The sequence below is a fragment of the Salvelinus alpinus genome, chromosome 25, assembly GCF_045679555.1.
Source record: "Salvelinus alpinus chromosome 25, SLU_Salpinus.1, whole genome shotgun sequence".
Classification (NCBI taxonomy): Eukaryota; Metazoa; Chordata; class Actinopteri; order Salmoniformes; family Salmonidae; genus Salvelinus; species Salvelinus alpinus.
Window position 1 is genome coordinate 9,893,783 of NC_092110.1, and position 18,074 is coordinate 9,911,856.

Consider the following 18,074-nt stretch of genomic DNA (forward strand, 5'->3'; position numbering starts at 1 on the left):
TGCAGGCAAGGGGATTCGGTGTCCTCTGCCTAGCTTCTCCCCACGTAGAACAAACACAAACTCCCAAAATAATCTTTAGGCCACCCAGCAGTATTGTCTGTAAGAGAATGACAAAAACACTATTTGACTTTCTTGGGCAATCATTGTGTACTGTCTGTATTCCTACTGTAGCAGCATGAGGCAGAATATTACACATGTCACAGGTACATGTTAGCTAGCTAGCTACAACACATAGGTGTAGTTACTCAAAGACTAATATGCCAAAGTCATTAATTTACTCTTCATTACATTTACATTACATTTAAGTCATTTAGCAGACGCTCTTATCCAGAGCGACTTACAAATTGGTGCATTCACCTTATGATATCCAGTGGAACAACCACTTTACAATAGTGCATCTAACTCTTTTAAGGGGGGGGGGGGTTAGAAGGATTACTTTATCCTATCCTAGGTATTCCTTAAAGAGGTGGGGTTTCAGGTGTCTCCGGAAGGTGGTGATTGACTCCGCTGACCTGGCGTCGTGAGGGAGTTTGTTCCACCATTGGGGTGCCAGAGCAGCGAACAGTTTTGACTGGGCTGAGCGGGAACTGTACTTCCTCAGAGGTAGGGAGGCGAGCAGGCCAGAGGTGGATGAACGCAGTGCCCTTGTTTGGGTGTAGGGCCTGATCAGAGCCTGAAGGTACGGAGGTGCCGTTCCCCTCACAGCTCCGTAGGCAAGCACCATGGTCTTGTAGCGGATGCGAGCTTCAACTGGAAGCCAGTGGAGAGAGCGGAGGAGCGGGGTGACGTGAGAGAACTTGGGAAAGTTGAACACCAGACGGGCTGCGGCGTTCTGGATGAGTTGTAGGGGTTTAATGGCACAGGCAGGGAGCCCAGCCAACAGCGAGTTGCAGTAATCCAGACGGGAGATGACAAGTGCCTGGATTAGGACCTGCGCCGCTTCCTGCGTGAGGCAGGGTCGTACTCTGCGAATGTTGTAGAGCATGAACCTACAGGAACGGGTCACCGCCTTGATGTTAGTTGAGAACGACAGGGTGTTGTCCAGGATCACGCCAAGGTTCTTAGCACTCTGGGAGGAGGACACAATGGAGTTGTCAACCGTGATGGCGAGATCATGGAACGGGCAGTCCTTCCCCGGGAGGAAGAGCAGCTCCGTCTTGCCGAGGTTCAGCTTGAGGTGGTGATCCGTCATCCACACTGATATGTCTGCCAGACATGCAGAGATGCGATTCACCACCTGGTTATCAGAGGGGGGAAAGGAGAAGATTAATTGTGTGTCGTCTGCATAGCAATGATAGGAGAGACCATGTGAGGATATGACAGAGCCAAGTGACTTGGTGTATAGCGAGAATAGGAGAGGGCCTAGAACAGAGCCCTGGGGGACACCAGTGGTGAGAGCACGTGGTGCGGAGACAGATTCTCGCCACGCCACCTGGTAGGAGCGACCTGTCAGGTAGGACGCAATCCAAGCGTGGGCCGCGCCGGAGATGCCCAGCTCGGAGAGGGTGGAGAGGAGGATCTGATGGTTCACAGTATCAAAGGCAGCCGATAGGTCTAGAAGGATGAGAGCAGAGGAGAGAGAGTTAGCTTTAGCAGTGCGGAGCGCCTCCGTGACACAGAGAAGAGCAGTCTCAGTTGAATGACTAGTCTTGAAACCTGACTGATTTGGATCAAGAAGGTCATTCTGAGAGAGATAGCAGGAGAGCTGGCCAAGGACGGCACGTTCAAGAGTTTTGGAGAGAAAAGAAAGAAGGGATACTGGTCTGTAGTTGTTGACATCGGAGGGATCGAGTGTAGGTTTTTTCAGAAGGGGTGCAACTCTCGCTCTCTTGAAGACGGAAGGGACGTAGCCAGCGGTCAAGGATGAGTTGATGAGCGAGGTGAGGTAAGGGAGAAGGTCTCCGGAAATGGTCTGGAGAAGAGAGGAGGGGATAGGGTCAAGCGGGCAGGTTGTTGGGCGGCCGGCCGTCACAAGACGCGAGATTTCATCTGGAGAGAGAGGGGAGAAAGAGGTCAAAGCACAGGGTAGGGCAGTGTGAGCAGAACCAGCGGTGTCGTTTGACTTAGCAAACGAGGATCGGATGTCGTCGACCTTCTTTTCAAAATGGTTGACGAAGTCATCAGCAGAGAGGGAGGAGGGGGGAGGAGGGGGAGGAGGATTCAGGAGGGAGGAGAAGGTGGCAAAGAGCTTCCTAGGGTTAGAGGCAGATGCTTGGAATTTAGAGTGGTAGAAATTGGCTTTAGCAGCAGAGACAGAAGAGGAGAATGTAGAGAGGAGGGAGTGAAAGGATGCCAGGTCCGCAGGGAGGCGAGTTTTCTTCATCATCATTATCATCATCAAAACATTTCTCCAGTTTTGCTCCTAATGAGATGCACTGACGCTAGCTAGCTAACATTAGCTAGCTAGCTATAATGTTAGACTACTGTACATTAGCTCAATTATAATGTACTGAACAACACTGCCTTGTGTAAAAAGAGAGCTTATATTGCTGGCTAGCTACCGACAGCAAAACAACCAACTTGTTTGTCACTTTCCCTCCTTGTCCAGCTGGTCTAGGCTGCCGCCGCCAGTCTTGAACGTTCTGAAGAACGTCTCCAGCACCCCTCTATCCATATGAGCGTCAATGGTCTGTCACACACACACGATCCATGGGGTCTGCAGTGACCCTCTCCAATAAGAACTGTCCGCCATCAAATTTGTTGCAGCACAGACATTCCTCTTCTGTTGGCATGGCTGGACAGCACCTGCATAGGCACCACCAGTCAGAGTCTGACCGTGGCTCCCCATTGCTGCTTGCTGGTCTCAACTCCTCTTCCCGTGAACCTGGAGAAACTAGTACCACCCCCATTTTGAAAAGACTGCCTTCGAGGGTGGGAACACAATTGGACAAGGAAGTAGAGCTCCCGTCAGACTGTAGTATTTACAAAGCCAGGGAAAATGAGTAAACCTAGAAATCCTGCAATGTCGTGGCAGATAGGAACATCACTGTGACAAGTCCAATGGCTCTATTGAACAAGGACAACCATATCTACTCGCTGCTAGCATGATCGTTTAATCCACGAAACACAAAGGCCACAATAATTGCTACAAAACATGACTCCATTAATTTCTAGATCAGACAGCAGGCTCAATCAACCAATGACGTCATTGTTTGAACTCTTCCGGCATAAAAAATTGCTACGGTACATAATTATGTCTGAAACACCTCTCATAACTCATAATTATGTAGAAAGACTGGAAGAACACCCCAAATAGTGTCTAGTGGTGAAGTTTCCCTTTAATAAGAGCCTAACAACTACACCCTCTAAGAGCCTAACAACTACACCCTCTAAGAGCCTAACAACTACACCGTCTAAGAGCCTAACAACTACACCCTCTAAGAGCCTAACAACTACACCGTCTAAGAGCCTAACAACTACACCCTCTAAGAGCCTAACAACTACACCCTCTAAGAGCCTAACAACTACACCCTCTAAGAGCCTAACAACTACACCAACTAAGAGCATAACAACTACACCCTCTAAGAGCCTAACAACTACACCGTCTAAGAGCCTAACAACTACACCCTCTAAGAGCCTAACAACTACACCCTCTAAGAGCCTAACAACTACACCGTCTAAGAGCCTAACAACTACACCCTCTAAGAGCCTAACAACTACACCCTCTAAGAGCCTAACAACTACACCCTCTAAGAGCCTAACAACTACACCCTCTAAGAGCCTAACAACTACACCGTCTAAGAGCCTAACAACTACACCCTCTAAGAGCCTAACAACTACACCGTCTAAGAGCCTAACAACTACACCCTCTAAGAGCCTAACAACTACACCCTCTAAGAGCCTAACAACTACACCCTCTAAGAGCCTAACAACTACACCGTCTAAGAGCCTAACAACTACACCCTCTAAGAGCCTAACAACTACACCCTCTAAGAGCCTAACAACTACACCCTCTAAGAGCCTAACAACTACACCCTCTAAGAGCCTAACAACTACACCGTCTAAGAGCCTAACAACTACACCCTCTAAGAGCCTAACAACTACACCCTCTAAGAGCCTAACAACTACACCCTCTAAGAGCCTAACAACTACACCCTCTAAGAGCCTAACAACTACACCCTCTAAGAGCCTAACAACTACACCGTCTAAGAGCCTAACAACTACACCCTCTAAGAGCCTAACAACTACACCGTCTAAGAGCCTAACAACTACACCCTCTAAGAGCCTAACAACTACACCCTCTAAGAGCCTAACAACTACACCCTCTAAGAGCCTAACAACTACACCCTCTAAGAGCCTAACAACTACACCCTCTAAGAGCCTAACAACTACACCGTCTAAGAGCCTAACAACTACACCCTCTAAGAGCCTAACAACTACACCCTCTAAGAGCCTAACAACTACACCGTCTAAGAGCCTAACAACTACACCCTCTAAGAGCCTAACAACTACACCCTCTAAGAGCCTAACAACTACACCCTCTAAGAGCCTAACAACTACACCCTCTAAGAGCCTAACAACTACACCCTCTAAGAGCCTAACAACTACACCCTCTAAGAGCCTAACAACTACACCCTCTAAGAGCCTAACAACTACACCCTCTAAGAGCCTAACAACTACACCCTCTAAGAGCCTAACAACTACACCGTCTAAGAGCCTAACAACTACACCCTCTAAGAGCCTAACAACTACACCCTCTAAGAGCCTAACAACTACACCCTCTAAGAGCCTAACAACTACACCCTCTAAGAGCCTAACAACTACACCCTCTAAGAGCCTAACAACTACACCCTCTAAGAGCCTAACAACTACACCCTCTAAGAGCCTAACAACTACACCGTCTAAGAGCCTAACAACTACACCCTCTAAGAGCCTAACAACTACACCGTCTAAGAGCCTAACAACTACACCCTCTAAGAGCCTAACAACTACACCCTCTAAGAGCCTAACAACTACACCCTCTAAGAGCCTAACAACTACACCCTCTAAGAGCCTAACAACTACACCCTCTAAGAGCCTAACAACTACACTGTCTAAGAGCCTAACAACTACACCCTCTAAGAGCCTAACAACTACACCCTCTAAGAGCCTAACAACTACACCCTCTAAGAGCCTAACAACTACACCCTCTAAGAGCCTAACAACTACACCCTCTAAGAGCCTAACAACTACACCCTCTAAGAGCCTAACAACTACACCCTCTAAGAGCCTAACAACTACACCCTCCTCAAACAGTAAGGCTTTCCCCTCTTCTTTCTGCTTCTTTCTACTCTATTGTTTCCTATCCTCCATTCTCTCTCTTTCTCCCCCTCTTTCCCTTTCCGGGTCTGCTTTGCTCATCCAATCCTCTCAATCTAACAATCAATCAAGGTAGTTACTGGTGTTCATTTTGTTTCTAGGAAATAATTAGAGCTACAAAGAACATGTTTCCTTTTCAAAAGTAAAAGGTTGTGACTATACCATTTTTCTCTTCTAAAATGTGACGGATTTGTTGATGTAACAAAGAGATTTGTTCCTTCCCTCAACTCCGATGCTGGGTATTGTGTTTCCGCCTGTCAGAATGACTTAAGGCTATAAGAGGAAGACCTGCCCTCAGATCCCAGCACTGAGAAGGGGCAGCTGGCCATAGTTTGATCTCTGATTCTCCATTCTATAACTACAAGGCTTGCTGCGTGTTGCATCTCTCCCCTGTGGTATGACTCCCATTTTCTGAGCCCATTCGCATCGCAAGCAGCCATCTGGTACACGCATACACAATGTACAAGCACACACACACACACACACAAACTCACAGAACGTAGAAGCGCAATAATGCACGAACACGCATAAATGTGCATACACACACAAACACACACAAAGCAGCAGCAAACATTAGCCTCCCCAACCAACACAGAGGTCTTTGTATAGCAACACTGGCATCTGACCCAAAGCTGCCGATAGAAGGGGTGATACGGGGTGAAGGGGTATTGGCTGTGCAGGGTGGGGGGTGCAGGGTGAGGGGGTATTGGCTTGGCTGTGTTGGGAAGGAAACGTGGTGGGTTAGGTTGGAGGTGAACCAAGAGTCAGGAGGTGTGACAGAGTAGACAGAGGCGAGATGTGAAAGATTGGCCTGGTGAGGGGTAGTCATTCTGTGCCACTTGGTAAGGAGCCCAGGAGTGGGACACTCAACTCAATGGAGGATTGTTAGCTGACTGAAGGCAGTGCCAGCACTAACCCCACCATGTCATTATGATGTTTCTCTATAGCTACTGCATCTATGGATGGATGAAATGTTTCCCTTTAATCAGAATGAAACCTTCTACATACGTACACACAACACACACACACACAACTCACACACACACATTCACCTCAACCCCGAGTGCCTCCCTGTCCACATGTGATTTCGATGAACAGTCACTTCTTCGCTTGCAAACTGTCCCTCCCGGAAGTGTTTAATTAATTGTAGAGTCTCCGCCTCCAAAAAATATTTTGTTTACTTTTGGAAGTGACACTGGTTGCCCTGGAGATGGGCTGAATCACAGTGTTCTAGAAACACAAACTTTTAATTGCGGTCAATCTATTCATACTGAGGTGGCAAGGACGAGAACACTTCACAACTTCATTAGAAGATACAGACAGCCAGGCATGGTACTCCGTCAGCAGGGGTTTGATTCAGGCCACATTTTAACAAGAGACACTGTCATTGAAAATAAAATTGTTATCAAAAAGGCGAGAATGTACGCAAGCGAAGATAAGAAGGGCTTGTTATTATTTCTGGTCAATTCAAGCGGCAGCTTTGAGGGAAACTGTTCTGCTCCCTGCTCTCCCATGGTGAAGTGACTCACGACGACCGTCTAAAATGACACGGGAGGAGAGTCAAACATTACTTGAATTAAACTACAGACAGCTACTGCATTACTTCTCATGGAACACAGTGTCAACAAATTAACTCTCCACTCTCATTATGCCTTCACTATGAATTATTGAAAATTACTAATGCAGCCAGGCATGTGTGTGTGTGCATGTGTGTTCAACAATGAATGTGTGGATGGTTCCAGCAGTATCACCTCCACGGTGTGTGTGTCTGTGTGTGTGTGTAGTGTTTGTGTCTGACAGTGAGTGACTGGAGAGAGAGAGCCCCATGGAGCTGAATCTCCACATTAAACACCACCTGCTCCTTCCAGATACATAAAACACAGCACTGTGTCACACACACACACAAACACACACACCTCGCCTTTGTAGCTCCACCATGCCTAACCACCCACACGCATGTAGCCAGGCATAATGCAGATTAACACCAACACACACACACACGCTCCACTTCCTCGGCACTCACTGATCTGAGCAGTCCTCTAATAAACAGGAGTCTAGATATCAACATTCTGATTGTCATTCTCCCTCAGATAAATACTGTGTTCTAGCTATGTTTTCCATTTGTTCTGTGTTCTATATGGAGGATTAGAGATAATGGCTGTAATATTCATACTGAGCAGAGCGGAGCTGTCAACTGTCACGTGAGGTAAAGAGAGATGAAAAGTCTAATGAGGGAGTGGAGAGGAGTCCTGAACTGTAAACACACACAGACAGGCTACAATGGGTAATCTCACTACCGCATGCTGCCATAGTGTCTCCCCGGAAGTTCGAATGAGAAGTCACATAGAATAAATATAAAAGAAGATTTTATAGAACTAATAAATATTTTTCATTATTTAACTAGGCAAGTCAGTTAAGAACAAATTCTTATTTTCAATGACAGCCTAGGAACAGTGGGTTAACTGCCTTGTTCAGGGGCAGAACGACAGATTTTTACCTTGTCAGCTCGGGGATTCGATCTTGCAACCTTTCGGTTACTAGTCCAACGCTCTAACCACTAGGCTACCTGCCACCCCATATGCAACTAAGAAGTCAAATAGGGGAAGATTTTAATAAGAATATTTGAAGATCAATACAGATCATGTGTCACGCCCTGGCCTTAGTATTCTTTGTTTTCTTTATTATTTTAGTTAGGTCAGGGTGTGACATGGGGAATGTATGTGTTTTTGGATTGTCTAGGGGTTTGTATGTTAAATGGGTCAGTGTCTTGTCTAGGTGTTTGTATGTCTATGGCTGCCTAGATTGGTTCTCAATTAGAGGCAGCTGTGGTTCATTGTCTCTGATTGAGAGCCATATTTAAGGCAGCCATAGGCATTGGGTTTTGTGGGTAATTGTCTATGTAGAACGTTTGTAGCTTTTGGTATTGCACTTACGTTTGTAGCTTCACGGTTGTTTTGGTTTGTTTAGTTTTGTTTTGTGTTCGTTTCACTCTTCTCTAATAAAAGAGAATGTATTTTTCACACGCTGCGCCTTGGTCCACTCATTATCCGCAAGACGATCGTGACATCATGTTTCGATCTACCTAACCAATGTACCATTAATCTACAAATGTTCTGTGTTCTACCAACAGAGCACAAATACTATGAGAGAGAGGAGATACATTGTTGAGAATGTATCAATATTTTACAGAGAACTTGGCCCATAAAAAAACTCTTAAGTTATTTAATATTCATGAATGCATCACCTTCATGAATATTCATGATCAGATGAATATTTTAGTTAATCTCCAATGGACGAATTAGGCTGCTCTTTCAGCTAATCAATAATTTGGAGGTGATTGTCATTGACGGACACCGTCGACAACGTCCAGACGAAAGGGTCAGAAAATAAAGTTACACTCCACAACTGTAGCTTGATCATCAGTGAAGATCATCACACGGTCTGCAGAGTACATGGCAGCAAGCAATGCCCCTGTGAACAACATTTTTGCGATGGATCTAGCCACAAAATAGAGATCAAATGTTTGAAAATACGACGCCATAGGGCCGGGGTTACACTCCTGTCATATATTCAGCCGTGGCTCATTCTAAAGAAGTGGCTCTCTGATCAGCGCAGATGAAGTGAAATGTATTCTGAGTGTCAGAAGTCAACTGAGAGGGCATCACCACCACCGCTGTCGTGTTGATGTGGATGGTTAAACCATAAAGAGGGCAACACAGACACCAAGGCAACACCAGCTCAGCACTTGATGTCTAGTCTGCCACTAAGGGATATTTACAGGGGGGTCCAACATGATTGATCTCTTGATAAAGATGAGTCAAAGACTGTTTAAAATAAATAATACAAATACTGAGCTACTGTATATTGTATGCTCCAAAAAAAAATCTATTATTATTTTAAACTAATACAATTGCTCAGAGAAATACATTTTGTTTCACAAGTAATAAAAAAAAACTCAAAAAGATTGGGGGTCAATACTCTAGCACCCTCCCCCTGCGAGGATAGCAACACTGAGCCTTTTTCTCAACGTTTTTATTTGAGATTGGAGAACACATTGGGAGGGATCTTAGACCAGTCCTCCATACAGAATCGTTCCATATCCTTGATATCCTTAGTTTTTGCTTGTGGACTGCCCTCTTCAATTCAAACAACAGGTTTTCAATGGGTTTCCAGTCCGGAGGACTGAGATGGCCATTGGAAAATGTAGATTGTGTGGTCAGTTATCCATTTCATGTGGATTTTGACGTGCAAAGTGACGGAAAAGATCATATATTTTTCTTAATGTTTTGCGTGGGAAAAATGGCACAGCTCAAATTCTCTAAATTGAAAAATAAAGAAGACAATGATGGTTAGGAATGTAGTGGGGGGAACTGTCACTATCTCAGATATTCCTGTTAAATTTCCTACAGGAGAGTATAATAGATATAATTGTGGGCTAGGCACCATTTTCTGAAAGTATAAAGGCTCTTTCATATAATGACAGTATAAAAGAAAAGGAAATGGTGTGATATTTCCTACTTTATCACTTAAGATATGACTAATGGTCAATATGCAAGATGAGAGAAGATTAGTTTTGACCTTGACTGTGACCTTCTGCAGTTTGGAAATGAAAATGTGTGCAGAGAGGAGGAGAAGGCTGTTGGGGAGCCCTTTCTTGTCATTATGTTGTTTCCAGTTCTGAAGGTGGTTATTAATTTTATTTCTTTATGATTCACAATCTGCTCTTTCGAAATATGCCATATGCTCAAAGCAATTCAAGGATGACGAGTGTCAGAATCAGTACAGTAATAAAAATAGCCTAAATGAGCTTGATTTACAGCCTGTGCCTCCCAGCAGTCAGCCCTCTCTCCCTCACCTATGATAAAATCCCCTAGCCTTGGCAAACAACAGCCTGCCTGCCAGCCAGCCAGCAACACAGGACCAACACACACACTTACCTTTTTCAATCAATCCAGTGTTAGCCAGATAAAAAACAGAGTGCAGGTGTAGGGAGAAATGTATAACAAATGGGCAGTGTAGTACATATTTATTAGCATTGGAGGAAATTAAATCAATATCAGGGCCCAAATCAGTTTGTTTTAATCAGGAACAAACATATTGACTTCACACAATATGGCCAGTTTTATCTATCACTAATAAAAATTCATTGAGACAAGGTGCCTATAAAGGCTGTGACAAAATAGGAACCTCTATCTATAGCTTGCTATTTTCTATTGCTCTCTCCGATCGCTCTGACTCCCTTGCTCTCTCCATCTCTGTCTCCCTCTCTCTTTCCCCCTCTCTCGCTTCCTCTTTCCCTCTGTGTCCTTCTTTCCATGCCTATGAGGGAAGGAGCATCTGAAGGACAGAAGACAAGTGTGTCTGAGACCTCATATCAGAACACATGGTGCCCTGTGCGTTCCCATACATTCATTTGGCTGCAGTCTGGTCAGTAGCCCTTTCCTGCAGTCAAATGACCTAGTGGTCTCATGGGCGGAATGTTATTCATATTTTTCAAAATTGCATAACATTAAAAAACCGACTGAAAATCTGGTGTTTCTATGTCAAACGGTTTTGTTATATTTCAGTCTTCTGTGATGTATATAAAGTGTAATATTGGGTTGCAGACTCAAAATGTAATACATTTCAACTCTATATCTGACATGGTACAGGTGTCCTCTCTTTTTAAGCCCAGAACCATGTGTGTGAGGTGCATACTTGGGTTTCAAAGTAGCCTTGTTTAAGACCAAGAAACACTCTGTGTGACCCTGATTTAGCCCACTGCAGTAAAACGTTAATGCCTCCCTCTCTTTTGTTTCCGTTCATCGCCAGAGATCTTTAGACTTTTATGAAATTACACCTAATGGAATGTGATAATGGGAGCTTTCTGGCAATCAGGATGTTAGCTATGGTGTGGGGGGTCAGAGGTAGGGAGGTGCATGAAAAGGATTACTAAACACCCCCCTCACACACACACCACCTCTTCCAGTGCCCGGCTAAGGAGAATGTGATTACAAGCTATGGGGCCAGGCCCTCCTCTGGGGCATAGAGCACCACCACCCATCCATTATTGTAGAGCACCACCATACAGACAGTACCATCCATCCAGTAACATCCATCCAGTACCATCCATACAGTAACATCCATACAGTAACATCCATACAGTAACATCCAGACAGTAACATCCAGACAGTAACATCCAGACAGTAACATCCAGACAGTAACATCCAGATAGTAACATCCATACAGTAACATCCATACAGTAACATCCAGACAGTAACATCCAGACAGTAACATCCATACAGTAACATCCAGACAGTAACATCCAGACAGTAACATCCAGACAGTAACATCCATACAGTAACAGCCATACAGTAACATCCAGACAGTAACATCCATCCAGTAACTTCCATACAGTAACATCCAGACAGTAACATCCAGACAGTAACATCCATACAGTAACAGTAACATCCAGACAGTAACATCCAGACAGTAACATCCATATAGTAACAGGATACATCCATCCAGTAACATCCATCCAGTAACATCCATCCAGTAACATCCAGACAGTAACATCCAAACAGTAACATCCATACAGTAACATCCAGACTAGAGGTCGACCGATTAATCGGAATGGCCGATTTCAAGTTTTCATAACAATCGGAAAACGGTATTTTCGGGCGCCGATTTGCCGAAAAAAGAAAAAAAAATTACACCTTTATTTAATCTTTATTTAACTAGGCAAGTCAATTAAGAACACATTCTTATTTTCAATGACGGCCTAGGAACGTTCTGCCTCGTTTAGGGGCAGAACGACAGATTTTTAACCTTGTCAGCTCGGGGGATCCAATCTTGCATTGATTACATTGCACTCCACGAGGAGCCTGCCTGTTAGCGAATGCAGTAAGCTAAGGTAAGTTGCTAGCTAGCATTAAACTTATCTTATAAAAAACAATCAATCAATGACTGTCATTGCTCCAATGTGTACTTAACCATAAACATCAATGCCTTTCTTAAAATCAATACACAATTATATATTTTTAAACCTGCATATTTAGCTAAAAGAAATCCAGGTTAGCAGGCAATATTAACCAGGTGAAATTGTGTCATTTCTCTTGCGTTCATTGCACGCAGAGTCAGGGTATATGCAACAGTTTGGGCCGCCTGGCTCTTTGCGAACTAATTTGCCAGAACTTTACGTAATTATGACAACATTGAAGGTTGTGCAATGTAACAGGAATATTTAGACTCATGGATGCCACCCGTTAGATAAAATACGGAACAGAATAAACGTTTTGTTTTCGAGGTGATAGTTTCTGGATTAGTCAAAGGTATATGGTTTAGAGAGAAATAGTCCACGCGTTATAATTCCTGTAATAACTTGTGGCTGAATTTGAAAGGGGTTCCTTCGTTATTTTACCGTTCATGTCTTCCATAGAGAATGTCTTGATCTACTTCAAATAAGGTCTGTGTTTCGTGCAGGCTTAAACCGCCTCGACGTTTTGATACCCGTGTAAATCTCACTAGGATAAGGTAACGTTCGTCAACATATTTTCATAAATCCACTCTACAATTTTTTTATCTTCGGTTATAATTAGCCAATATTGATCAGAGTTACCTTGTCCTATGGATATCTACACAGTTATAAAATTGGCACGGTGATGTAAGCCTACACGAAACACAGACCTTATTTTAAGTGAATCTAAAAATATCCTATGGAATAAATGAAGGAACCGCTTTTCAGATTTTGCTAGGTGTCATGGGAATTATGACTCGCACTTTGGTTGTCAATTCTTACCATGCCCATTATTAACATAGGATTTCCTGCATATAGAAATTAAAGTTTTTGTTTTCAACATTCATCACAGGTAATTTAAACTCAATTTTTATTCAAACAGTTGAGAGTATTTGTCTCCTAAGCAGACTCTTCAGTATCATTGTCACTTCAGAGCTGTGTGCGTGTGTGTATTTATGTATTATATTAAGTTAAAATAAAAGTGTTCATTGTTCATTCAGTATTGTTGCAATTGTCATTATTACAAAAATGTGTGTGTGTGTATGATATATATATATATATATAAAAAATAATTTAAAAAAATAATTAATCGGCCGATTAATCGGTATCGGCTTTTTTTGTCCTCCAATAATTGGTATCGGTATCGGCATTGAAAAATCATAATCGGTCGACCTCTAATCCAGACAGTATCATCCATATAGTAACAGGATACATCCATCCAGTAACATCCAGACAGTAACATCTAGACAGTAACATCCAGACAGTAACAGGATACATCCATACAGTAACATCCAGACAGTAACAGCCATACAGTAACATCCAGACAGTAACATCCATCCAGTAAGAAAACATCCATCCAGTAACATCCATCCAGTAACATCCAGGCATTAACATCCATACAGTAACATCCAGACAGTAACATACATCCAGTAACATCCAGACAGTAACATCCAGACAGTAACATCCAGACAGTAACATCCAGACAGTAACATCCATATAGTAACATCCATACAGTAAGATCCATACAGTAACATCCAGACAGTAACATCCATATAGCAACATCCATACAGTAAGATCCATACAGTAACATCCATACAGTAACATCCAGACAGTAACATTCAGACAGTAACATCCAGATAGTAACATCCAGACAGTAACATCCAGACAGTAACATCCAGACAGTAACATCCAGACAGTAACATCCATATAGTAACATCCATATAGTAACATCCAGACAGTAACATCCATACAGTAACATCCATATAGTAACATCCATACAGTAACATCCATACAGTAACATCCAGACAGTAACATCCATACAGTAACATCCAGACAGTAACATCCAGACAGTAACATCCATACAGTAACAGGATACATCCAGACAGTAACATCCAGACAGTAACATCCAGACAGTAACAGGATACATCCATCCAGTAACATCCATACAGTAACATCCAGTTACAGCCAGCTAGTAACATCCATACAGTAACATCCATACAGTAACATCCATACAGTAACATCCAGTTACAGCCAGCTAGTAACATCCAGACAGTAACATCCATACAGTAACATCCATACAGTAACATCCAGACAGTAACATCCATACAGTAACATCCAGTTACAGCCAGCTAGTAACATCCATACAGTAACAGGCATCCAGTAATAGCCATTCACCTTGTAGAGATACTGCTGTTGCTCCTCTGACATCATCAGCTTGTAGCTGTCCGTCACCACCGAGTCCATGTCCATAAGCCAATCCCAGAGCTCCTGGAAGTCTGACTCAAACTCTTGCAGACTGGAGGACAGGAAGGAGGGAGGAGAGGAAGGAGGGAGGAGAGGGAGAAGGGAAGGAGGGAGAAGAGGAGATGGGAAGAGGGAAGAGAGAGTGGGAGGGGGGGGAGTAGAAGGGAGGAGGGAGAAGAAGACAAGGAGGAAGAGCTGGGGTTAGAGACGATGCCCCTGTGAAATATCCCACTAAACCTCTGCTAAACGCCCACCCCCAATGCCCACCTCTTCCTCAGCTTAACCATTAGGTTGAAAAGAGGGAAAGGCAGCCGGACATTACAGAGGGAATATTTGACAAGCGCTGGTAATTACCATGGCCCGTCAGTGGAATGCTGGGTTCAGGAGGGTGCAGAAGGTGTGAACAGGGTTAGACGCATACTGAATCTCTGACCCAGCTGGTGAGTGACACCTATCTCTATAGCACAGAAACATCTTAATTAAACATGACTTCAACTCTCCTTCCTCCCTACCTCCGTCACACCTCAGCCCCTCCTTCTCCTTCCCCAGCCCCCGACATGAAATAACATCAAATATTTATGAAAGGAACAAGGGCAATTGCTCAAACATACACATTACTGTCAGGGGTTTGGTTTGGTTTTTTAGACTCGGCGGGTGGCTACATGTTTATAAACATTAGTGGTTCAAATTGTTTTGGAATTCGCCTGGGCTGCTCTGGACACTTTGACAGTTGTGTCAGGCTGCCGATGGCGTTCCCGTCCCTTCTCTCGACTTCCATTCACAAAGCAATCAACTGAGTTGTCCCTGAAGAAAGAAACGACTATGAATGAGATTACATAAATAACCATCAAACTGGTGGGAAATATCAACACCCTCTTTATTTTAATTTATAGCAGCAACAAAGTTAACACAGGAGCGGGATTGAGTTTGGGCTTAGTACTACATATGTAATTTCAACAAGCATGGCGGAGCTGTATGTATTAGCATTTTCAAGCAGACATTGATGAAACAAAATGACGTTAGGGAAAATATGAATATTTTAGTCCTTGTTATACAGAAGTCACTGATCATAACAAAACAGGGGAGACAGAAAATGAGAAACCGTGTGACAAGTAAAGCTCGAGGAAGTCACCCTAAGGCATTAAACTCCGCAACTCATTATACGGCGGCTGCTGTAGGCCTTTTGTAAGCTAAACTGATAAATACGTTACAATATTCCTTCCGCAATATTGTTTTTTCCTCACTAATACAAAACTAAATGCTTGTAGAACAAGATCTCTGCGGGCATCTAACCAAACAAACAAATAAGGGAATAAAATCAAGCCTCACACAGCAGGATCCATTTAGCAGAGCTACATTATAGCCTTTTGATCTGTCAGAATCTTTCTCTATCAGTTGCCTTGGTTGTGTACAAAGCATACAGTACTGTCTGTATGTCTCCTCAACTAAACTAAACCTTCAAACCCTCCCTTTTGGCATTACTCTTCCCAGATCATTCCCTCCCTCCCTCCGATGAAAGTAGACATGCGTTAAATGTTACCCTGTTAACCGTAGGGATGCTAGGTCTGTGCTCTGCGGATGGATGGGTGGGTGCCGCACACTACAGCCCCAGCCTAGCTGACAGACACGCTAGCGTCTGAAATGGATGCATTTCCGTCCTCTATTCTTTTCAAATCCATTTAACATCAATCTCCCCCACTCAGAGGAGTGCTGGCTGGCTGATATGAGAGCAGCGCTACTGTACCTAATTCATCACCACCGCCCATCACTGGAGCCGCCATGTCACTCTGAGCAATAGGAAGGAAAGGTTGGATGCCTTATTGACACTCCTCACATCTCATTTAAAGTGACACTTTTATGGAAAGGCCCCTTTAATTGATGGTGTTAATCCCGCCTGCTACTAACGAGGGAAATTAACATCTAACATCCCTGCCTGTATGATATCTTTAAACCTGAAATGGCACCCTATTCCCTATATACAGTTGAAGTCGGAAGTTTACATACACCTTAGCCAAATACATTTCAACTCAGTTTTTCACAATTCCTGACATTTAATCATATTAAAAATTCCCTGTCTTAGGTCAGTTAGGATCATAACTTTATTTTAAGAATGTGAAATGTCAGAATAATAGTAGAGAGAATGATTTATTTCAGCATTTCTTTCTTTCATCACATTCCCAGTGGGTCAGAAGTTTACATACACTCAATTAGTATTTGCTAGCATTGCCTTTAAATTGTTTAACTTGGGTCAAACTTTTCGGGTAGCGTTCCACAAGTTTCCCACAATAAGTTGGGTGAATTTTGGCCCATTCCTCCTGACAGGGCTGGTGTAACTGAGTCAGGTATGTAGGCTTCCTTGCTCGCACACGCTTTTTCAGTTCTGCCCACAAATTTTCTATAGGATTTGAGGTCAGGGCTTTGTGATGGCCACTCCAATACCTTGACTTTGTTGTCCTTAAGCCATTTTGACACAACTTTGGAAGTATACTTAGGGTCATTGTCCATTTGGAAGACCCATTTGCGACCAAGCTTTAACTTCCTGACTGAAGTCTTGAGATGTTGCTTCAATATATCCAAATAATTTTCCTGCCTCATGATGCCATCTATTTTCCTCAGACCAGAGGACATTTCTCCAAAAAGTACGATCTTTGTCCCCATGTGCAGTTGCAAACCGTAGTCTGGCTTTTTATTTTCGGTTTTGGAGCAGTGGCTTTTTCCTTGCTGAGCGGCTTTTCAGGTTATGTCGATATAGGACTTGTTTTATTGTGGATATAGATACTTTTGTACCTGTTTCCTCCAGCATCTTCACAAGGTCCTTTGCCTTTCTTCTGGGATTGATTTGCACTTTTCTTACCAAAGTACGTTCACTAGGAAACAGAATGCGTCTCCTTCCTGAGCAATATGACGGCTGCGTGGTCCCATGGTGTTTATACTTGCATACTATTGTTTGTACAGATGAACGTGGTACCTTCAGGCATTTGGAAATTGCTCCCAAGGATGAACCATACTTGTGGAGGTCTACAATTTAGTTTCTGAGGTCTTGACTGATTTCTTTTGATTTTCCCATGATGTCAAGCAAAGATTCACTTAGTTTGAAGGTAGGCCTTGAAATACATCCACAGGTACACCTCCAATTGACTCAAATGATGTCAATTAGCCTATCAGAAGCTTCTAAAGCCATGACATCATTTTCTGGAATTTTCCAAGCTGTTTAAACGCACAGTCAACTTAGTGAATGTAAACTTCTGACTCACTGGAATTGTGATACAGTGAATTATAAGTTAAATAATCTGTCTGTTAGCAATTGTTGGAAAAATTACTTGTGTCATGCACAAAGTAGATGTCCTAACCGACTTACCAAAACTATAGTTTGTTAACAAGAAATTTGTGGAGTGGTTTAAAAAACGAGTTTTAATGACACCAACCTAGGTGTATGTAAACTTCTGACTTCAACTGTATATAGCGCTCTGGCCAAAAGTAGTGTATTATATAGGGATTATATACTCTGGCAAAAAGTAGTACACTTTATAGTGAATAG

The 18,074-nt window shown here is 43.2% G+C and overlaps 1 protein-coding gene across 3 annotated transcripts in view; it reads right to left on the bottom strand.

The window, feature by feature from the left end:
- The window catches only part of LOC139553310 (A-kinase anchor protein 6-like), a 189,133-nt gene that overhangs the window by 68,212 nt on the left and 102,847 nt on the right, over window positions 1–18,074 (bottom strand). For all 3 annotated transcript variants that reach the window (XM_071365507.1, XM_071365506.1, XM_071365508.1), the window contains exon 9: window positions 14,468–14,588. In XM_071365507.1, coding sequence (XP_071221608.1) covers window positions 14,468–14,588 — 121 coding nt within the window. The remainder of the gene's footprint in view (window positions 1–14,467; window positions 14,589–18,074) is intronic.